Source organism: Pipra filicauda, unplaced genomic scaffold (assembly GCF_003945595.2).
Source record: "Pipra filicauda isolate LSUMZ 115617 unplaced genomic scaffold, ASM394559v2 scaffold433_size896684_pilon, whole genome shotgun sequence".
NCBI classification, from domain to species: Eukaryota; Metazoa; Chordata; class Aves; order Passeriformes; family Pipridae; genus Pipra; species Pipra filicauda.
This window is the reverse complement of record NW_024104569.1, coordinates 415,342-437,377: the sequence shown is the minus strand read 5'-3', so window position 1 is coordinate 437,377 and position 22,036 is coordinate 415,342. Positions and strand designations below refer to the sequence as shown.

Sequence of the window (22,036 nt, the reverse complement as noted above, 5' to 3'; positions counted from 1 at the left end):
CTGGTTCCTAAACTCCCATTAATGGTTCTAGAACAGTGCCCAGGCTGTGAAGAGTAACATCACTGTTCCAGCAGCCCCCTGTGTACCAGGCACACCACCAACCACACCCTGGATCCGGGTAAAGCCATGTGCCTCTGCATCCAGCCTCACCTGCCTCTGGAATAACACGTTACAGAGTGACTGAGAATCCATTGAGTGGATCAGGATTTGATGGCACACAGACTGAAATCTCACCTTGCTCTGAACCCAGTCAGTGTTGGCACTGGGGCTGCACTCAGTGTGTCCAAGGCCAAGTGTTCTATTCCCAAAAGACGGCATCCAGGGAACACTGAGCACTTGTTCTGCATTGTAGGAGAGGATCTGGGAAGGATCTGACAGATCAGGCTCATCATTGGTTTGGCAGAGCACAGAGGTTGTTACCCATGCTTGGGCAGTCTTGGGGAAGCCTCAGTTTTCCAGTCATTCAGCCCCCAAAGCTGGGCTGTCAGGGGTTTGTGAGCCCCCAAAGCTGGGCTATTGGAGGCTTCAGCAGCCCCCAAATCCATCATTTTGTCTCAGCTAAGAGCCAGGAAAGTGTCCTGGCAGTTACAACTGATCCTATACAGCAGACTCATTGTGGCTTTACCAGCCATTACTAACGAGTTCTTCCTCTGGCTCCAGTAGAAGCTGGAGGGATTGATGATAATCCAAACTGTTTTTTCAGGAGGATGACACAGACTAATAGATCACAGAAAATCCTGAAGCTGAGGCCCAACCCTGAGGACATCCCCAAGGACACTTTGGAGGTATAAAGGTGCCCCAGAACAACAACCCAGAAAATCTTTATTGACAATTATCCCAAGAGTTCAGTTCCTTCACATCTACATCTTGGGGATGGAAACTTGGAAGAACCACCTCCAGGAGTCAGTCTCTAATTTAACTCTAAGCCTTGTAACCATGCTGCCAGTTTGCTGCAGGGGTTGGGACTAGATGACCTTTGAAAGGTCTCCTTCAACCCAATCCATTCTGTGACTCTTCTATGATTATAATGAGCTGTTTGTTTTTTCCCTTCAGCATTTGTTTTACATTCCAAGTAATTTCAGAATAACCAACCAACACCAAGGAGTCCCATTCCATGCCCACAGGCATGCTTGTTGCCAAACCAAATACACTGGAATTCATAGCACCCAGCACCCAAACTGCAACATTTTGGGTCTTTTTGAAGAGTTCTTTTCATGAGGTGGCACAGGCAGGTGTGGACCCCAAAAAGCAAGTCCAGCCTCTGGGGAGAGAGCTTTGATGGGAGCAGGGACCAAGCGTCGCGTTTCTGAGCACGGTCAGAGCTCAGCTCTTCGCACTCCTCCTTTTCACTCCTCAGTGCTGGGTTAAACCTTGCCACAGCCACACTCTCCTGCTCAGGCTTCTGATCGTGGCCAGCAGAAAATACTCCTCATTAAACCCAAGCATGGCACCAGGCTGAGAAGAGAATACTCGTTACAGCACTGCAAGGAAGAGAGGAACTGGGGACAGCAGGGAGTGGGGAAAAGCCCCAAAGCTTGGCTCTTCCTCTGTGGAGAATCCTCAAAGCCTAAAATGGTTTGGGTTGGAAGGGACCTCAAAGCTCATCTTGTTCCCATCCTGCCATGGGCAGGGACACCTTCCACTAGCCCAGGTTGCTCCAAGCCCCGTCCAACCTGGCCTTGGACACTTCCAGGGATCCAGAGGCAGCCACAGCTTCTCTGGGCAACCTGTGCCAGGGCCTCCCCACCCTCACAGGAAAGAATTTCTTCCTCATAACCAATCTAAATCAGTTTAAAACCATTCCCCCTCAAAGAATCACAGGATGAATTAGAGGATCCCATTCAGTGGTTCACCCCAGAGGAGCTCAGGGACCCTTGGCAGTTCCAAACTGTTGAGCAAGCAGCAAACCCATGTGTACCCCCCAAGACAGAGTAGGTCTTCACAGGAGAAACTATCCAAAACCAGGTGGGGAGTGGCCCCAGCTTCCACTCCTGAGATTTAATCCTGATACTAAATCTTATATTTAACCTGAATATTAATAGAATATTTATAAAATGCTTATCTGGAGTCAGAGGCCCTGATAGCTGTGGAGGAGCCCGAGGATCTGCAGGAGCAGCAAAGAGGGTTGGATGAAGGAGGCCCACCTAGACCTCAGAAGACCCTGCAAGGGATTTCCCTGGAGAAAAACCACCTTTTGAACTTGAGAATAAAAGTCTCAGGTGAGGGCAAAGTGCTTTGTTTCCGTGATCACTGGAATAGTGGCTCATCCCCAGAGAAGTGACAACCCTGTCCCTGTGCCCAGCATGTTGGACGTGGGACCAGATGGCAAGGAGGTGTGTAAGAGGAAAACAACCAAAAAAACAAAAAGAAAGGTACAGCACTTGGTTGGACTTCCCTTCCAGCAGAGAAGCCTTTACCACTTACCCAGTCCCTGCTCCTGTGCAGGTGATCCATTCCATTTCCTCAGACAGGGACAGGGCAGGAGGCATCCCGGAGAAGCAAAAAATTAACATAAGTACATATATTTTGGCCCTGGGGTTTCAAAACTCTGAATTAACCAAGTGTTTGAATGGTCCTGGAGCTTCAGCAACACACGTACCTCCACCTGCGCTCTCCTCCCTCCCACTGGCGGGCAGAAGGGGCCGAGGTGGAAAGGAAATAGGGAACAACGGCATCAAAATAAGATTTATTACTTAGAACCAAGATTTGGAAGAGACAGACATGGCAGATAACAACGAAACAGAACACCAGGCTCCAGCTGTGAGGAAGGGGGGTGCCGAGGGGCTGATGGGCAGGTGGAAGTTCCTATGGCTCTGGGATCAAAACCAAGAGTGAGAGGGTGAGAACAGCCTGGGCTGGGGCTGCGGAGGCAGCAAGGGAGGCCTGAGGGTGCACAGAGTTTGGGGCCCAGATGTAAGTGCAGGAGCAGCACTTTCCCACTCCTTAGGACCGTGCTAACCCAGCTTTCTTAAAAAGAGGTGAGTAGTCCTTTGATAAATGATCACCTGTGAGATTATTGCTTCAAACTACTCTGTCTATCCCCTCGACCGAAAGTCAGTGAAACCCACCACCAGTGAACCCAGAGAAAGAAACCCCTACTGCTCATTTTAGCTCATTGAAGGCACTTTAGAGTCTTAAAAATGGCTCCAATTACCCACTGGCCTGCGGAAGGATTTTAGTCACTACAGTTAAAATCAGCAGTGACTCGAAACTGTATTTAAGTCCGGCAAGAAAAAGTGGCTGGTCTATGAGAAAAAGAAAGAGGTAAAAAGGGAAGTGACGAGCACAGACTGACTCTCCGGTGCAGGATCCGGAGGGTTTTTTACTTGATTTAAGTGGATTTAAAATAGAGTCTCATCTCTACAAAAGAATGGTGAGACATTTAAATGGAACTGGAATTGTCTTCCTTGTATGTGTGCCTGGCTTATTGCTTGGAAAATTGCTTAAATGACAATTAATTGTGTGAAACAAAAAGCATTTGAAGGAGTGCCTCCTCCTCTTCCTCCTCCTCCCTCTTCTCCATCTGGCTGCTCATGGAAACCTGGCTCACAACAGAAGGGAACAATTTGGAACAAAATCCTTTTCCCCCAAAATAATTCTCCTTTATTTTTTTTTTTTTTTTTTTTGCATAACATTTTTTTGTATTTCCAACTATAAATAAAAAAATGATTAGAAAGAAGTTACAAAATTGTGTCGAATGGACCAGAACAGCACAGAATTCTTCACACATGATAAATCACTTCCCATCTTCCTCTTCCTCCTCCTTAGCCGCGGCGGGGCCTCGCGCTTGGCACTGTAGCTGCGGGGGCCACGTGTCAGTCACCGACGGTCTCATTTTCAGAATCTAAAAGAAAAAAATCCATATATGGATTTCACATCTAGGAAAACCCAAACCAAACCCAAAAAAGGGCCACGCAAGCTCATGGGCCCCAAGTGTGTGGAGGTGCTGCTGCCAGAGCACGCTACAGGTACCGGCAAGGAAACAGAGACCAAGATCTGTCATGCTGAGAGCTCAGAATGTGGGAATCAGGAAAAAAAAATTAAGTATCTCCAGGTAACCAGGAAAAAACACATGGCAGCAGCGGGTCAGCCACAACACCCTGAGCAGAGCCAGGCTCCCAGGAGGTAGAGATGGAAAGAGCCAGCAGAGACGCTCAGCACTGGGCTCAGTTTGTGGGACCCTGTTGCTGAGGGAGGAGGGGAGAGGGATGTGATGCTGTGTGGAGGTGCCAAAGGGATGGTGGGATTGCCAGGGTACGCCGTGGCACCAGCTCCCCACACCCGCAGGCTTGGCTCCCTTGTCCAACGGAAACGGAGCCAAACCTCGGATCACAGATCACAGAATGGCTTGGGTTGGAAGAGACCTCCTTCCACCTGGGCTGCAGGGATGCCATGTCCCACCCAGGCAGGGATGGGATCCATCAGCCTTCCACAGGAGGCAGACCACAGGGCAAGATGGTGGGACAGGTATGGAAGGGCACAGCAATGCCAAGGACTTGCAAGGACAGGACTGGGATAAAAGGCAGCGAGGGCGCCGAGGGCACAGCACGTGGCTGAAGAAGCAGCAGCACGAGGTGCCACCACATGTCCCCCACCCTGCAGCACATGCCCACCACCACGCTGTGCTGGGGACATGCTCCCAGGGACATGCACCCCAGCCCCTTGCTCCACAGACACACATGCACACTGTGGGATCACAGCCACGGACAGGCCTGATGGAGCAGATGGCTTTGGGATGCCCTCAGAACACATGCAGGGTGTCCTTGGAGCAGCAGGGAGTCCTTGGAGCAGCAGGGAAGGCAGGGGATGGGTGGGGACAGCACGTGGTGCAGATGCCATCTGGGTCTGGCACAGCTCCTGCTGGGTCTCTGTGGTTTGGGCTCCGCTTTTGTTAAACGCAGCCCCAACTTTCCTGTGCTCCTTGCTCCGCCTGTTCATGGGAAGAATGGCTTTTTAGGGAAGGAAAATCATGTCTTGATCGTAATTCCTTCCTGAGCTTCTGACCAACACCAGTTCTGAAGATCCACCTGGATCCACCCCAACACCCGCTCGCTATGGATAACCAACATTTGGCAGAGAGTTTCATCCAGGAAAACAGGATAAGATGAACTATCTCCAGGTAACCAGGAAAAAAGGTATGGCAGCCATGGGTCAGCCACAACACCCTGAGCAGAGCCAGGTCCACAGTCACCTGGCTCCTCAAACAAACCCTCACAGGTGCTCAGCCCACAGAGAAACTCCTCACTTCTTACTACAAAGTCAAGTCTGAGCTTTCACAGGCTGAGGAGGCAACAGCACCGGAGAGACCGGGGAATGTGATTGTACCCCACGTTTGCTTGGTGGTGGGGAAAAGGCAGTGATGGCACATCCTGTAGCTGCTGCCTAATGTGGTGATGAAGACCCTAGATGCAGTCTGTCTAGTCTGATAAACAAACCCTGAGTGCTGAGGAAGTTTTTACTCTACTTGCAAAGTAATTGAAAAAAAACAACAAAAGAGTAAATACTTTTTGGGGCAATTTTACGTCAGACCTGAAGAAGCCCCGTTTGAGAATGATTATTTCTGGTTATTTCTTCTTAAACCTAATTTTTTACAAGGTGTCAGAGTCCTGAATACCCCACAAAAACTGCAACAGGCACAAAGAAGATCCCAGAAGAGTGGCTGGAGAGGCTCTCACCATGCTTGTCCTGTCACCCGAAGCTCCTTGAGAGCCACACTGCCATAGCTAGCACTCAGTGGCACCTTAATAATGAAAGACAAATGTGGGGATCTGCTCCTTTCTGAGGAGAAAAAAATATTTCCAGCTTTTCCCTCTGCCTCACAACTACAACAACGTGACCAGTATTCACCATGCATCCATTCCGTTGCACTACATCCAAAGAAATTCATCCAAGCGCCCCTTACTCAACCAGACTTGGAAAAACCAAGACCTTGTCACAAGAATTTCACTGTTGTAACAGATACTTTATCAAATATAGGTTGTTGTGTATGAACAGCTCCTCCACAGTGACCAAGCGAGCCCTAAAGCTTCCCGAGGCTTTGCAGGTCAGACTGAAGGCTCGAACCACGCAGCCCCTAAACTCTTCATGAGAAGCTTATCTCAAGGGAGACGGTCTATAATCAAATATAGATCCAAGAGCATGCAGCACCAGCCTTGACAGCACACCACAACTATCCCTGGGAAGGGAGCAAAGAGCACCACATCACTCACAACAGCAGCCACCTCCTGCTCCAAGCCTGACTTCCAAATGAATCAAGTGTAAGTGATCTCTGTGCTGACACAGTCAACATCAGCACTGCAGCACATCCAAACCCCTCTGAGCAACAAATTCCTTCATAAAGCAGAATTTGTAACCTGACAGCTCCTAAAATCCATCTCGTTATGCTGCCCTTCTGGAGCTTGGCTGCGTTAATAAAAGCAGCAGCACGGTCAGGGCTGGAGCCTCCCTGTCCTGCTGCCTCTGCAGGGGCGGCTCCCCAGCCAGACACGTGTGAGTCACCACACAGCTCCCATCTGATCAACGGCTCCTTTCTGGGTACACAGACAGGAAAATGATTGTCAGGGGTAAAATAATAACAGGGATCAGCACATCAGACTCACTCCACTCAATCTGCACCAGCGCCGACTAGGACAGCCCGACCCTACAGATCCCTGAGATGGACTCAATCCATAATAAATAACTGTCCTCAAGTACTCAATCCATAATAAACTGTAGCCAGGAATAACACAAGATTATGGTTTTGCTGTGTTATATATTCAATCCTATATCAGACACTCATCTATCCATGACAAGAGCATGTGAGTTCCCTGCCCGTACACTCTGCAGAGACCGTGCCCACACTTCCCCACAAACATCACCAGAAACCAGGGACAGAGGAGGGCACACGAGGAGCAGGAGAAGGCAAGGAAACCTTACTGGGACACTAGACACAGTCAGGAACTATTTCATGTGTGACTTCTGCCTCTGATACAACACCTTCAACAGCATCCATGGAAAACTTGGGGGGAACTTGCTGGCAGCAAGGCAGAAAACAAGGCAGGTTTTTGCATTAATAGCCAATACCTGATGAGTAACATCAATCTCACCCAAAAAATCTTGAACTCTTTGCTTCATTGTGGGGGTGGGGATGACAGGGAAAGCAATGCTGAGGTCACACAATTTCAGAAGGGAGACTTCTGGTTACCACCCTCCAAAGCCAACTTCCAAGGAATGTTTGAGGACAGATGTTTTTCCTGCCCAAACATGTGCAAACTGAACAAATCCAACACGGACCTACCAAGTGTCCACGAGGCTTGTCTGGAAATATTCTGAATGTTCCCAGACCTGACAGTAATGCACTGGGATCATGAAAAATGCTTGAAGACATACCATTGACAGAGCCAAGTTAAACTAATGATTCAAAGTATTAGTGATTTCCTTCCACAAACACCAAACAGCAAAACCTGCCACTGGATGAAGAAGCTCATTTCAGGAATTACTGCCCCTGAGCACCAAGGCCCTGTTCCTCAACACGAGCATCTCTGTCTGAGCACAGTAATGGCCACGTCTCACCCTCGTCTTGCCTTTGATCTCAGCCAATGTCAAGTATTTCAGAGAAAAGTAAAGAAGTTATACAGCAGAGAGCAAGAATGGAGCACTTTGGAGACAGGTGTGAAGTGATGGTTAAGTAATCACAGAGTCCCAGAATGGTTTGGGTTGGAAGGGACCTTAAAGACCATCTTGTTCCAATTCCCTGCCATGGGCAGAAACACCCTCCACTAGTCCAGGTTGCTCCAAGCCCTGTCCAACCTGGCCTGGGACACTTCCAGGGATGGGGCAGCCACAGCTTCTCTGGGCAACATTTCCTCCTTAAAGCAGCTTTTTAAAGGATTTTTTTTCTTTTCTAAAGGAATTCAAAAAATATTTCCTCTTTAAAGTTGTGAAATGGAGACCAGAGTTAAATACACCAACAAACTGCGAGGGTCAATGTTACATCATTCTTTCGGGTGAAAGCTGTGCCAGGGAGGTTGAATCTGGATTTGCAAAAGAGCCTTAAAGCACTCCAGTGTTTCTCCCTGCCATCTCTAGTGCCCAGCTTTGCATCCCTGTGGCAGATGAGCAGCTCCTTCTCAGGATACCCAGTCCCACTCCAAGCAAGCCAAGGATGGGGTGGGAAAGCAGAATGTGATTATGCATTGAGATACTCCATCATGACACGAGGCAATCAGAAAGCTAAATGAATGGCACACAGGAAAACTTCAACTACTTTCCCAACTTCCCAAATTGTGAAAACTTTGAAACTTTCCTACCAAAGTTTCAAAAACTTTCCTCCACTACTGGGTGCGTGACTCGGGGGGTTAAAACATTCCTTCGAGATTTGTATTAAGTTTCTGTAACTGAAAGATTGAAAATTGGGGGATCTGTGAGCTCCCTCATTGAAACCTGGTATTTAAAGCATCTGTGCTGACTTCCCACATGTCAGCACAGGGCTGGGAATGTTGGGTGATGCACAGCTACAGGATATGGCAGCAGGTCAGGAACTAGGGAGGCCAGGAATTCTATCAGCGGGTTTGACCTGTTTGCTGCCTGTTGAAGCAATATTCAGAGTCAGGAATAAAATTATTTCAGCTCTGCGATCTGCAAGGGATCTTTTGTGGGTACAGATCCCTCTCTGATGGTGCAGCACAGATCCCTCAGGTCCCTCTCGCTCCTTGGCTCACCTTTTGCTCAAGGAGTCGCCCCATTTATTTAATCTCATGTCATTTGTTTAATTGCCGCTGAGGGTCAAAGCACCCCATGACACAGTTGTCACAACTGAGGCCGAAAGAACCATGGCTTGAAGCAACAGCCAGAAGAGCTGCAGCCAAGAGGGCCCTCAGGAAATTAAACACCACAAGTACCACAATGCCATCACCTTCTGAGCCGCTGCTTAGGCCCAGTGCTGGGTAAAGGTGCAAGAGGTAGGAGCTCCCCCCCGGGGATGTGGAAGCTGCATCCCTGCCCTGCTGCCCCGGCCGCCCCTCGGGAGCGCAGCACATGCAAGGCAGCCACGGCGGGGACGGGCACCAGCGCGGGGCACGGAGCCCCCGACACACAGAGCACACACAGCACAGCCACGTGGGACGGGTGCACAGAGAGACAGAAGCAGGGGTGTCACCTGCACGCCCTTCCCTCATTCCTCCTGCAGCCTAACCCGATGGCGGTGACTGCCAAGAGGGTGCTGGCAACGGGGCCAAGCTTCCTCACACTTAAACGATGCCAGGATCCTTTAGAGGGGCTTCCCAAGTGCTTTGCAGCACAGGGGGGGACACAGTCCATGGGCTTCTTTCCCATCTGCCAAACTCAGCACCCTCACGTGCACCACCAGCAGCGCTGAGGGCACCATCTGCTCACAGGAACTCAGCCCGCTCTGCTCTGCAGCAGCCCCAACACCAGGAACACCTCCACAGGCAAGGACTCGGGGCACTGTGCCCTGTGAGGTGGCCCCACGCACCTCCTGGGGCACCGCTTCCCTTCTACAGCTGCTGGAGGTGTTGGCTATGGGGAGAACCCAAGAACTGGCAGAGGCATCACATCTGCTCCTGCTACACAACCAAGGGACAAGAACGAGTCTGGAAAACAAAGGCAGTGTTACCCAGAATAGCTGGGAATCGACCCAGTTCTACAGTTTAGAAAAACATCGGGTTTTTCACACCATTTTCAAGCACAAAATGTTTATTTTTCTTTTTAATCTATACAATTTCTCGGGGCTTTTAGTGCCACTGACTTTGTCAGTATACAAGGGATGGACTATACAGGCAATAGCGACATAATCTGTAGGATTCAGTGCGAGCCGAAGGGAACCCGGTGTGAGAACATATTTTCCATGTTTGCTCATGAAGCATACATACATGAATCTAAAAAACTCAAACAAATTAAAGATACATGGTACAGAGAACAGAAATCTCTTACTACAGTAAGTATTTTGCCCAGGCAGAAGACTCTGCATAATTGTCTATAAAATTCAATTCTAACTGAATTGATGGAATAATATATTCAAAGGGTACAAACAAAATAATTTAGACAGGTATAATAATGCTCGAGGTACAATAGAACTATACAATTCACAGCTTGGCAGCACAGGACATCTCTGCCCTTCAGCAGATGGTATAAAGCATCATCACCAGGGAGTGACGGCGCCTTTGGGCATGGCCACTGCTCCGGGTCCTGTGCCTGTAACGCTCCCGCAGCGCTTTCAGAGGGAAGGAGACTTACCATCGGCAAAACAGGCCTAGTGGTTACCTTGTGCCTTTAGACTGAGGTGCAGGTGGAGACTCTACGCACAGTAAAACGGGCAAAAAGCAACTTTCAAACAGGAGAGAGGTGTCCGTGCCACCTGGAGCGCAAACTTTGGTAAAAATAAAAGTAAATAAATAAATTTAAAAAAAAAAAAAAAAAAAAATTCCATATGAAAGGTGGTGAGACTCCAAACCTGAAGTGTCAGATATGAGAAAGAACAGCTTCATATTCTGTTCTGTTTCAGCACGAACTCTGTCAGTGGCCAGACACCACCCTGAGCCTTGGTGGCCGAACCGGAGCCAGAGCCCGTGCGAGCGCTGTACTTACACGGGTCTGACAGTCCCCTGGAGATATGTTCTCCTACGATCAAGAGTTCCACTAGTTTTCTTCACTTATGGAACATGCATGAGCTTGTAATTTAACTGAATTATAAAAGCCCAGATAGGAAAAGGAAATTAAATCCAATGTGCTGCTGATCCAGAGGAAAACAGCATTTTTGCTGCCTGTTACTGCAGTAAGCCGCCTTTACAACGACTTTACCACAGGCTGGGGAGGAGAACGGATTGCACTGCCTGAAGCTATTCCCTGTCCTTGTATGCACTTTCCTTGGATCACTCTGTAAATACTCCTACATTACAATGTGCACTTCACTACTCCTTGTACAAACACAAACAGTTTTATGATCAGTGCGTCAAACAAACGTGTCGAACAAACCTCACCTCACAATTCTTTTTTTTTTTTAAAAGCTTCAGAAATGAAAATTCAACCCGTGAATAAAAACGAAAGCATTTACAGCAAAATTAAGCCGATGAGGAATGTCAACTGTAAACCTGCAATATCTTTGCAAATAAAAAGAACTTCAACTGGCAAGCAGTAAATAAAATACACCTTTCAAATAATTGTACATCTCTTTCCAGCTGGGACTGGAAAGCTGAGATTCAAGGCACTGAAGTCCTGCAGGGTTAGTACAATTTGCAAGTCATCAATTCAAGTACATCAACATTAAGGATCGCAAGTGTGAAACAGAACACAAGGAATAAAGTGTCTTCAGCAATGGAACAGAAGCAGATATTGCCATAAGCACAAACGATCTGTCGTGACGCCGCCTCACAGTGATTGCTGACGCGGGGTATGGCTGTGCGCTCGCGGGCCCCGCCCCGGCCCACACGGATCATCCACAGAGCAAACACTCCACGTGACGGCGTCAAAATCACCAGGACCCATGGCAGGATCACCCGTGGCAAGGTCACCCACTGACAGGGTCACCCGTGGCAGGGTCACCCATGCAAGGTCACCCACGGCAAGGTCACCCCCCGACAGGGTTACCCGTGACAGGGTGCCCATGGCGAGGTCACTCATTGCAGGGTTACCTGTGGCAGGGTCCCCACGGCCAGATCCCCCCTGGCAGGATGCCCGTGGCAGGGTCCCCAGGGCCAGGCCGCCCCGCTAGGTCATGCGCAGCCGCGGGCCGGGCGCGCGGGCGGGCGGGCGCTGCAGCGGCACCGGGTACATCCGCAGGCAGCTCCTGCTGAGGGGAGAGAACCGCACGATGCCGGGACCCCCGACCAGCCCGGGCTGCGCCATCGGCCCCGGCCACGGCACCCCGTACACGGGGCTGGGGAAAACTCCTCCGTACTGACAGAGAGGCATCACATACGGTGTCACCGCGCCAGCAAGGGCGGGCCCTGGCACAGGCACTGGCAGGGATGGTGGAGCTCCAGGAGCTAATCCTGTGGGCATGGGGCAAGCCACCGGAACAGGGCACTTGCTCCCCAGTCCTGTCCTTACCGAATTTACCTACAAAAAGAGAAATACAAGAAGCGTCGCTACAGAGCTCCTCTTCCCCCCTGCCACGGGCAGTGACACCGAGCCCAGACACACATGTCCATGGTGGTACTGCTCCCCCATGGCGTGGCACGGGCTGCCAGCTGGGGGCACAGGCACAAGGGTGTCACAGTGTCCTTGGGCCTTTATTTTGGGTTCATTTCTTTTTTTCCTTTTATATTTTTGGTGGTGGATTGGGTTGGGTTTGTTTTGGTTTTTGGTTGTTTTTTTTTTTTCTTTTTAAAGGCATAAAATTTGGAAATTAATAGGAAAGATTGATATGGGGCAGAGGGGAAAGTTATCTGATTATAACCTCGCTCTTCAAGAAGGCAGGAAGCATCACTAAACAAGTGAGGATGAACACCATAAAAAGTCACAAACAACCTCGCATGTCCAAAGGAACTCAAGTATCTTTTTTCTTGTGCATAGAAGTAAATGAACTGCACTAAGTGCAGAATTAACCCAAATCTCACACGCTTACGTGAGACAAGCCTCAGAAGAGGCTTTCTCACGCCTCAGAAGAGGCTTAAAAATTCTAGCCCATATTTCTGTACAAAATTGTTTCATCTGGCCCCAGAGAACTGAGGAGAGGAAGGAGACCTGCCAGGGTGGCAAAACCAGCGAGGGCACAGCGGGGCTGCTCTGCCTCAGGCGCTGCCACAACCAATTCCAGCCGGTTTTCTGGAATTCTATTAACACCCACTACAATTATTCAGCTTTTGCATGCAAGGGGCAGAGAAAGAGCTCTCTCTCAATATGGGATGGCAGAGCTTTCCAGATGACACACTCCATCCTGCACAATACCATGGGAACTGCCGTTATCCCAAACATTCACATTTCATTATGTTTTTAATGTCACAGAATTTACAACTCCCTGTGGGGTTCCCAGCACGCCAGCACCTATTTGTGGCATAGGAAAAAGGGGTGTTACTTAATTCTGGGAATCTCCCACCAATGTGATATTTTACATTCAATTGATAAAATTGGCATGAAGGTGAAATTTCAACAGAAAAAATGAATATACGTATAAGGCTGTGTGGAATGCTTACTCCATGCTTCTGATTTTAATTTCTCTTCTCAATTAACAATAAAAATGGCAATGTCCCCCTGGGATTTTCTGCTTTGGGGCATGAAACTCTGCTCCAAGGGCAATTTTAGAAAAATACAGAAGTATCTGATACCCTTCTTCACTTCCTTTCATCTGAAACCTGAATCTGATGGTGAACGTCGAACTGAAAGAGATGCCTCAGTGTAAGGAATTTGACATCACTGAAGTGTAAAACCCCACCAAAATTAACAACAGACACCAAAGAACAAGAAACAGAGGAACCAGGGACATATTTTTAAGACCAGCACACTTCTTTAAGCTGTTATTAAACTCTTGTTTTAACATCCTCAAAATCATGGTTTCCACCAAGCTAAACACCTGTGAGTGATGTACCTAACCAAAATACAGATTTTGGACAACGCTCTCAGGCACGTGGTGGGATTGTTGGGGGGTGTCTTGTGCTGGGCCAGGAGTTGGATTTGATGATCTTTGATGGCCCCTTCCAACTCAGGACATTCTATGGTTCCAGGACAGCATTTCTTACACTAGCAACAGATTATTTATTCAGTGGCATTGAAAATGTGAGGTGACATTTTCAGTGGCCCTATTTAAAAATTAACTTGAAAAACATCATTTCCAGCTCTTTTAAAGTACTGAGAAATCTGACTCACTCCAATTCAAGCTTCTGAACTTTCTCCTTCTCAGCTGAATTCCTCAGCAAAGCAGCAGCTGGATTTAAGGCTGTGTATGTGCTACTGGGAATAAAATTGTGTCATGCTCCAAACCCACCATTACACATACTCATTCAACTTGATAATGTCATGACAAATGTATATTAATGACTTAAGTTTTCTTCCTCTACCTTCATCCCATGCTTCAAGGGAGCTAAATGCACACTTTAGGAGGCACAACATCTGGCTCTTGTGTCTTCCCCTGGGTAGGAGTCTCTTGGTCATGGCCTCTATTTAACCATCACCTTTTAACCAGTTCTGATGACTCAACACTGATGGAGGCCCACACAACCCATTGAGTCCTGCATGGAGATGCTGACTGAAACACCAAAATTAACATGTGCCAAAAGAGTCCTCAAAGTAGCACAAGGAGCTGTGGATTTCCCGGCTCCAGGAAAGCCAGGAGACTTGTCCCAAAGACAAGTCCCTTTGCTTATACAGGTTGAAGGGAAGAAGATGGACATTCAGATGGTGATGAATGAGGTGCGTTCATCACCTACATGGGGTCAGATCTCAGCTGTGAACAGGACTAGCTCAGCATTTCAAGTCAGCCAGGCTGGTGTTTAACAAGATGCACCGAGGGAAGGCCCTGGGATTCCTGGTCAGAGCCCTGTCAATGGTCAGAGTGGTCACCTGAGCACCAGCCTGAGAGCTGCCGGGGCTGGAGAGTCCCCAGTGCAGCTGTGAGCCTGTGGGTTCTCCCATCTCTCATCAGCTGGCCAGTTCTGGGCTGAAAGGACATGTCTGGTATCCTTGGCTCCCTGCTGGCCCAAGGCACCTCTCCCCTGGGCCACTCCCTTGTCAGTTCTGCAAGTTTGCTGGAGGCTGCCCAGGGTGGAGTCACTGCCCCTGAAGGGATTAACAGATGTGTGGATGTGGCATTTGGGAACATGGGTTAGTGGTGGCCTTGGCAGTGCTGGGGGAATGCTTGGACTCAGTGGTGTCAGAGGGCTTTTCCAGCCTCAGTGACTCTGGTTCTATGAAAGGTGCCAGTTCTGGCACAGGCTGTTGATTCTACAGTGTGCACCAGCTACACCCACTATATCCCAGGGAGCCAAGGCTTCGGCTTCCAGTGTGGCTTCTGGCTTTGGCATTCTCCCCACAGCTTGAAGACATGGCTGTGAATGGTTTCTGAAGTTATCTTGGCAATTGAAAACAAGCAGTACAATATCAGAGCACAGCATCCAGCTTAAGGAACCCATGTTGAGAGACCACTGACATACAAAGATCCTTGGAGCTGTCCCCACAGTCACACAGGACACGTCTTTGGGGGTTATTTAGAATAAAATAACTCCTGAAGGAGTGGAAAGCAGAACTGGTCTTCTCCCTTTCTGATTCAGCTTTAGACTCTATAACACCAGCAATGAGGAATGCCACAGATTCCATGGCTTAGCCTACTATGGATGGCATGACTTCATTTTTCATGTTACAATATTCACGTCCTCCTGTTTGTTCTGCTGCATGTCAAGGCCTAGCAGAGTCAGCTGCCCTGGCCTTAAGGAGGCTGATAAGGCCAACAGTCCCAAAACCAATAAATTTAACAACTGCTCTGCAAAATTTACATCTGACATCACCATGTAAAAAGTCTGTCTGCCAGAGATATTTAATAGGGATTTCTCTACTTTTTTTTTTTTTTAAGGAAGAAAGACTGGGTTGATGTCCTTTAGTCATAGAATCAATCACAGAATGGTTTGGGTTGGAAGGGACCTTACAGCTCATCTCATTCCAGACCTCCTGCCATGGGCAGGGACACCTTCCACTAGTCCAGGTTGCTCCAAGCCCTGTCCAACCTGGCCTTGGACACTTCCAGGGATGGGGCAGCCACAGCTTCTCTGGGCAACCTGTGCCAGGGCCTCACCATCCTCACATGGAAGAATCTCTTCCCAATATCCCATCTATCCCTGCCCTCTGGCAGTGGGAAGCCATTCCCTGTGTCCTGTCCCTCCATCCCTTGTCCCCAGTCCCTCTCCAGTTCTCCTGGAGCCCCTTTAGGCTCTGGAAGGGGCTCTCAGCTCTCCCTGGAGCCTTCTCTTCTCCAGGTGAACCCCCCCAGCTCTCCCAGCCTGGCTCCAGAGCAGAGGGGCTCCAGCCCTGGGAGCATCTCCGTGGCCTCCTCTGGACTCACTCCAAGTCCCTCTCGTGCTGAGGCCCCAGCCCTGCACACACTCTTGGGGGGATCTCAGGGGGGCAGAGTACCCTCTGTGACATGCGTAGGAAGGGAAGTTCCTCCCCTGCTCTCCCCCTCTACATATCCATTAACCTCCTCTGTAGAAGCAATAAACTTACTGAACCAACACCTAACAGGGGCACCTTTGCCCACTGCCCTCTCCCCTCTGCTCAGGCCACCTCCCCACCTGCCCTTCCCCAGCTCTGCCTGCACTGGCAAACCTCTGCCCTGTAGGTACCAGCCACCTCTCCTTCCTGCTTCCCAACACCTGCCTTCTCCTGCCAGTCTTCCCTTTGCACCAAATAATCACACAGACTCATTTAGAAAACAAGAATAATACACACACAGAGGAGAACATACAGGAAAACACTGGTAAAAATGAAACAAACCCCACAGGACAAAGACTCAAGTAGTTTAAAAACCCCAAATCTGTTCTTTGGACTTGTTTTAATTCTCTACCTTGTTCTTGTGCCTCACCAGGCAAGCTCCAAAGTGCCACCTCAGTGATACTCACAGCCCCTGTACTGTCAAATACACAGCCAAGAGTTGGGTATGACTCACGAACACCATAAATACTTCTGGGTTTATATTGGAATAGAGGAAACCAGGTAATTCTGCTGTGAAAGCTGACTGTAACTATCACAGCCCACCTAAAAAGTCAGGATTTAGAATATTTTTCTTTTGATGGCTACCCCATTAGTATTAGTGTTTTACTTCTGTATAGACCAGCTACCACTGAAACAAAACTGAGTGGCAGGGCAGAGTCACAGCTGGCTGCCAACATGAGCAGGCAAGAATGCCAATCCACCTCTTTTATCACTTTTGCCCAGTTTGTTGAAAACCTGAAGTTATTAGGTGCTCCTGAATATTTGTGTTTATGCTTTTCCAAGTTCCTGGAAAGTCATTCTGACATTCAGCCCAAGCTTTAAACACAGACTCATTTTTTACTATTCTTCCAACCCAAGAGAGACAGAGGATACAGTAAAGGTGGCACTAGTCCTCCTGCTTGGTTTTGTCATCCGTGCCCACCTCCAGCTCCCTGGCAGTCAGCCCATGGAGCCCAGAGTCAGGAAATGCCAGCAGATGTGCAGATGTTACCGACGGTGTCCAAGCCCCCAGCACACGTCACCCACTGACACAGCTCTGTGTGTTCACAGAAACAGCCTCACCATGCACTGGGAACATGTTTACACCTTTTTTTGGGGGGTAATATTTTTGCCTTTTAAAACCCATGGAGCTCCAGAACAGCATGAAGAATAGAAAACATTTTTGGCAAGCCCTTCATTCCCAGGCATCTTTAAATAGTGCCTGTAAGTACCCAATATTCAGTATATGTGCACAGAAGGCAGCTCACATTCCTAAGCATATTCCTTGACCAATGCCAACCAGAATTACCTGTAAAAAAGGATTATTACACCACATCTTCACACAGATGACAAAGACAGAAATCACCACTATCAGGCAGTTTGACTTCAATTCTTTCTAACATCTCCTATTACAATTCAAACTACTGCTGATGAGACTCTACCTGCATTTCCATGCTTCCTTAAAACATTTGGGAAGGAACATTTCAGTGCTCCTGTGACACAACTGGATGCCTGAAGTTCCACCCCCCCCCCAGCAAACTTCTGACCAGATTTGCAGCCAAACTTCCACAGAAACAAAGCAGAATATAAAGTTTTGCTTTGTATCCCAATTATTTCATTGCTGCCTACACTTCTGATGACAAAAAATAAAACCACTTACTCTTATTAAGCACACCATCAGTTTCTCTTCTGAGCTATTTCCAGCCTTCACTTTGTTAAAAAATCATATAAAATATTACATTCACAGCAAACAATTTGCTGCTCGTGGTAGAAGCATCTCAGGTAAATCAGAGACAACTCAGGAAAGAGAGTCTTCTGGTTCCAGGGGGAAAGAGAAGACTTGAAGAAAGACACACAGCTGCCCTGCTTATTAATGACAGTGGGTGGACAGTAAAAGAAAATAATAAATTGAAAAATACATTTTTCTATTTAAATGTATAGTTAATATTTTATATATATAATTTTTTTTAAAAATGTATTTTGCATCATGGGACAACTCACTTCACTCCTACCCCTTATGAAAACCCTTCAAGGAGGTATCTCTCTGTCCAATAACCCCCAGAGACAATGCAGAAGCAAGATACAAATACTGCTGCCCCCAGCCCCTCATTTCTGACCATCACACAGGACCAGCGACAGCTTTTCTCAAAACCAATCCCCACATGAGGAGATGAGACAACCTGCCCTAACAGCTTCCTGCTATTTATTCCAGTTGAAAAAAAAACCACAAAAGGCATAAGAATCCCTATGTTTCCTATTTATCCAGCCTTTATTTCCAACATAAAACCTTACTATAACTTTCTCTAATGGGTTGGGAATCTGCTTAGTGCTCCTTATTCTTTTGTTGCAAAGGCATTTTTGATCAAAAGAGGTGACAAATGATGGTGTTACCAGATGGACTGAGGAAGTACAGCCTGAGTTTCCCCTTCTCCCTCTTGGAAAGCTATTTTTCCCCATCCTTTATGTTATTTCCCAAGTTCATTTTGTCCTTCCAGAGGACGCAGCTGTGATTCAGCAGAGGTGTAACATCTCCTCATGGGGCTCATCCCTCTGACCACTGACACACAGGTCGCTTGTCTGGTTGTGTCACACTATTCCCTTCCTCCTCTTTTGGCCACTTCTCTCCCAACACCACACAGCCCTCTCCTCCCTCAACTTCAGTTTCCCCTTTAGGTTGGAATTCAAAGGGTACAAACAGCAGAACGATGCTCAACTCCCGAACCAACTCTTGTCAAAGTCCTTGATATCATCCTACTGCCCCATTTTCTGTCACTCACAGCATTCTGTGCCATCTTCATGGCCAAAACACCCAATAAAACCCACACCAGGAATGTTTGCCATCTGCCCTTGCATCTCTGTTGCAGCCACCGTGGTCCTTATGGGGGCTTCATGCCCCAAACCATCCCAGGCATCACCCACACCAGGGCTCCAAGCAACTCCTCTAAGCAACAAGGAATGATGTGAAATGAAGAGCAGGGAATCCCAACCTCTCCATGCTCTTGGCAAATCACCTCCAAAAGACTTCAGTCAGCCCTGTGGATTCCCTGGAACAACTGCCGTGGTTGAGAGAGACAAAAACCCTCTAAGATCAGTGTCCTGAGAGAGGGACATTCCTGCTGCTCTCTCAGTGATATTCTGCCTTCCCCACAGGCTTTGAGACAGAGACACCAAGACTGCAGGAGGTAAAACTAACTCTAAATTGATATTAATGAGTGATTTAAATAAGAAAAATAACCACTCACTTTTCCACAGTTACAAGAGGGCAAAACACCCACATCGAATACTTCAAACTGCTGCAGGAGTCTCGGGGGAAAGACACCAAAACACCACAAAAAGCACATCAAAAGAAGGTAAGAAGTGACTTCACAGAGCAAAATCTGTGCCCTCACCATCACTCTCTATAAATCTTCAAGTATATGTAACTCTGGAGCCAGTTAAACCATTACTACGTAGAAGGATTATTTACTTTTCGCCCACTTTGGCAACTAAGAATTGAAATTAAATTGCTTAATAAATTTGCACAAACGTTTTTCCCTGTGCAGTCAGTGACCCAATCGACTCAGGAACGTGCAGGTCCCAAAGCAGAGGCACTGGAGCAGTTCCTCCTTGGCACATCTCACCTCACGAACAACTACAGAGCTACCAGTGCTACACGGGTTTTTTTTCCTTCTACATGCCAAAAAAGACAATGGTTTACTATCCAGATCTAGTTCTCTCGCTTTTAAGGGATTACAAAGCAGCTCCTCACTGTTATTTTCCTCTACTTTGGCTCAATTTTTCATTTTTCAAAAAAAACAAAGCCAGCAAAACTTATTAGTCAAACAACCCCCAGTTGTGAGGAGAAGGAAGACATCTGGAAACCCAGGCCAGGGTGGGACAGAATGGTAAACTGGGGTTCTGGATGTGCACTCATTCCTTTTTTTGCCTCCCTCTGTATCACCCCTCAGCCATGAAAACCAGCACTGAACACACACACATTGCAATGCCTTTGTCCTGCTACTGAATATCCGAGGGGAGGAACATGTGCCTATTTGCTGTAGGATACTTTGACAGCATTTCTGAGGGTGGTATTGTCACGGTGCCTGGTACAACAAGCAAGGGTCAGCACACACATCCAGCTGTCCCCTCTCTCAGCCCAGTACTCACTCCAATTCCACTCAAACAACGGCTCACAATCCCCAAGCCACCAGCTACTGTTCTGTTGAAGGAAGGTTAATATTAAACATCAAAAAGAAGAAAACTTTTAGTAAGTTGAAACTGAAGTTGAGCAACAGGTGGTAATGATATGAGTATTGCTGTGTATCATTGTTAATAAGCAGCTTGGAATTTAAAAATATATATTTTATATATATATATATGTATATATATATATACTGCAGCCCACGTATCCCTTAAGATTATTCCAAAAGACGATTTTAAAAAAAAATCGGATTAGTACTGAATGAAAAGAGCTGGACATTTATAGGAAGCATCTATCTGGAGTAATTTTAGTCTATGTCCTCCTCCACATCTGAGTTCTGAAAAGGCTGTCAGACACATAGCAAAAGGTATGTCCTTCAAGGAGGGCCACTTACTCCACATGTCTCATTCTGTGTTTGCATGGGGTTAGCCTTTGGCTCCATGTCTTGCCTTTTTTGGTTCTGCTTCAGTTGGTTTAAAGAAGGTTTTGTCTGTGCAGCTCCAACAGTTTTGCTCGTCCACTGGTCCACCAGCTTGTGCAGGTCATCTGTGAACGTCCCTTTCTTGTTGTTACTGTTGTTGGCCTGAACCTGCAGCGTCGACTGCGGGAGGGGCTCAGGACACGTCACCAGGCTGTTGGTCGAGGATCCTGGAAAATCACACAGAGAGAACTGACAATGACGTCTCTGCCTCAGCTCTGCAGCTCAAACACCTTCTCAGCTACTGCCACTCCAATGGTGGCTTTTCAGACTTTTAACCCTCCCCCTCCTGGCTACAGAACTCCTTTGCTTAAAGAAATGGTCCAAGTCCAATGGGTCTGTATTTTCTATCACATCATGTTACCTTGGCCGCTAACGTCTCTCTGGGGAAATTAAGGACAGGGAGAGAAGCCAGGAATGCAGCCCAGTAACGCTGCCATCCCGAGGCAGACAACACCTTATCAGAGACTACCACGAGAAAGTGGGAGGTGGGATGTATTGCTAAAACTGCAGGCATCCATAAAATTGATTTACCATTTATTTTGCTTGCATAAGTTTACTGTCCTCCTGGAAAAATGTAATTGTTGCAGAGGTTACAGGTAGGACTGGGTCCTGTGCCTCAAAGGCTCTGGGAACCCACCATCTCTCTCGATGACATCGGGACCATTTATTTGGCCACCTGCATATTTTTGGGGAAAAAACCCTATCGGGACCACGAATGTATAGAAGACAAAGGAGAGAGAACATAGTGGGGGGTGAATTTTTGAGACAAAGATAAAGAACTTTTGGTATAGATAAAAGCAGTCAGGAAGAGTATTGACAGAGGTTTAAGTTTATTTGTTGACTAGGGAAGAAAATTTTCTGTGCTTTTCCTGTGTTGGTAACTACAACTCTGACACAGCAAGCTCAGCAGGGAACTGCGACTGAAGGAGCCTGAATCTGACCTAAGCAGGAAATGTAAAGTAACTTTTCAGCTAACATATTTGAGATAGCTAAAGATTGGAAAAAAAGACCATCTCTCCAAGCAAAAAGTTCACAGAACTGTAGTATGATGATTATATGAGCAAACATGAACATTCAGTCTTCTTTTCTCTGTTAATCAGTTACCAGCCAATGAAACCGAGTCCACTAATTAGTCCTACGGTTATATAGAATACATTAATAACCTTTAAATGATCATGCATTCAACCTGCAACGTCACTTCTAAGTGGATACTGCTCAATCCCTTTTCCTTTACTTGGGGGAAAGTGAGAAAAATAAGGCTT

General features: G+C 47.5%; 1 protein-coding gene across 7 annotated transcripts in view; it reads right to left on the bottom strand.

Moving 5' to 3' along the window:
* Nucleotides 1-2,659: 2,659 nt before the first annotated feature.
* The window catches only part of WNK2 (WNK lysine deficient protein kinase 2), a 118,661-nt gene continuing 99,284 nt past the window's right edge, over nt 2,660-22,036 (bottom strand). For 5 of the 7 annotated variants that reach the window (XM_027732558.2, XM_027732560.2, XM_027732561.2 and 2 more), the window contains 2 exons: nt 20,688-20,941; nt 9,676-12,054 (listed from right to left, as the gene is read on the bottom strand). In XM_027732558.2, coding sequence (XP_027588359.2) covers nt 11,704-12,054; nt 20,688-20,941 — 605 coding nt within the window. In that variant the 3' untranslated portion in view covers nt 9,676-11,703. Of the gene's footprint in view, nt 3,845-9,675; nt 12,055-20,687; nt 20,942-22,036 lie in introns of those variants that run through there. The other 2 variants (XM_027732562.2, XM_027732563.2) reach the window with 1 other exon arrangement.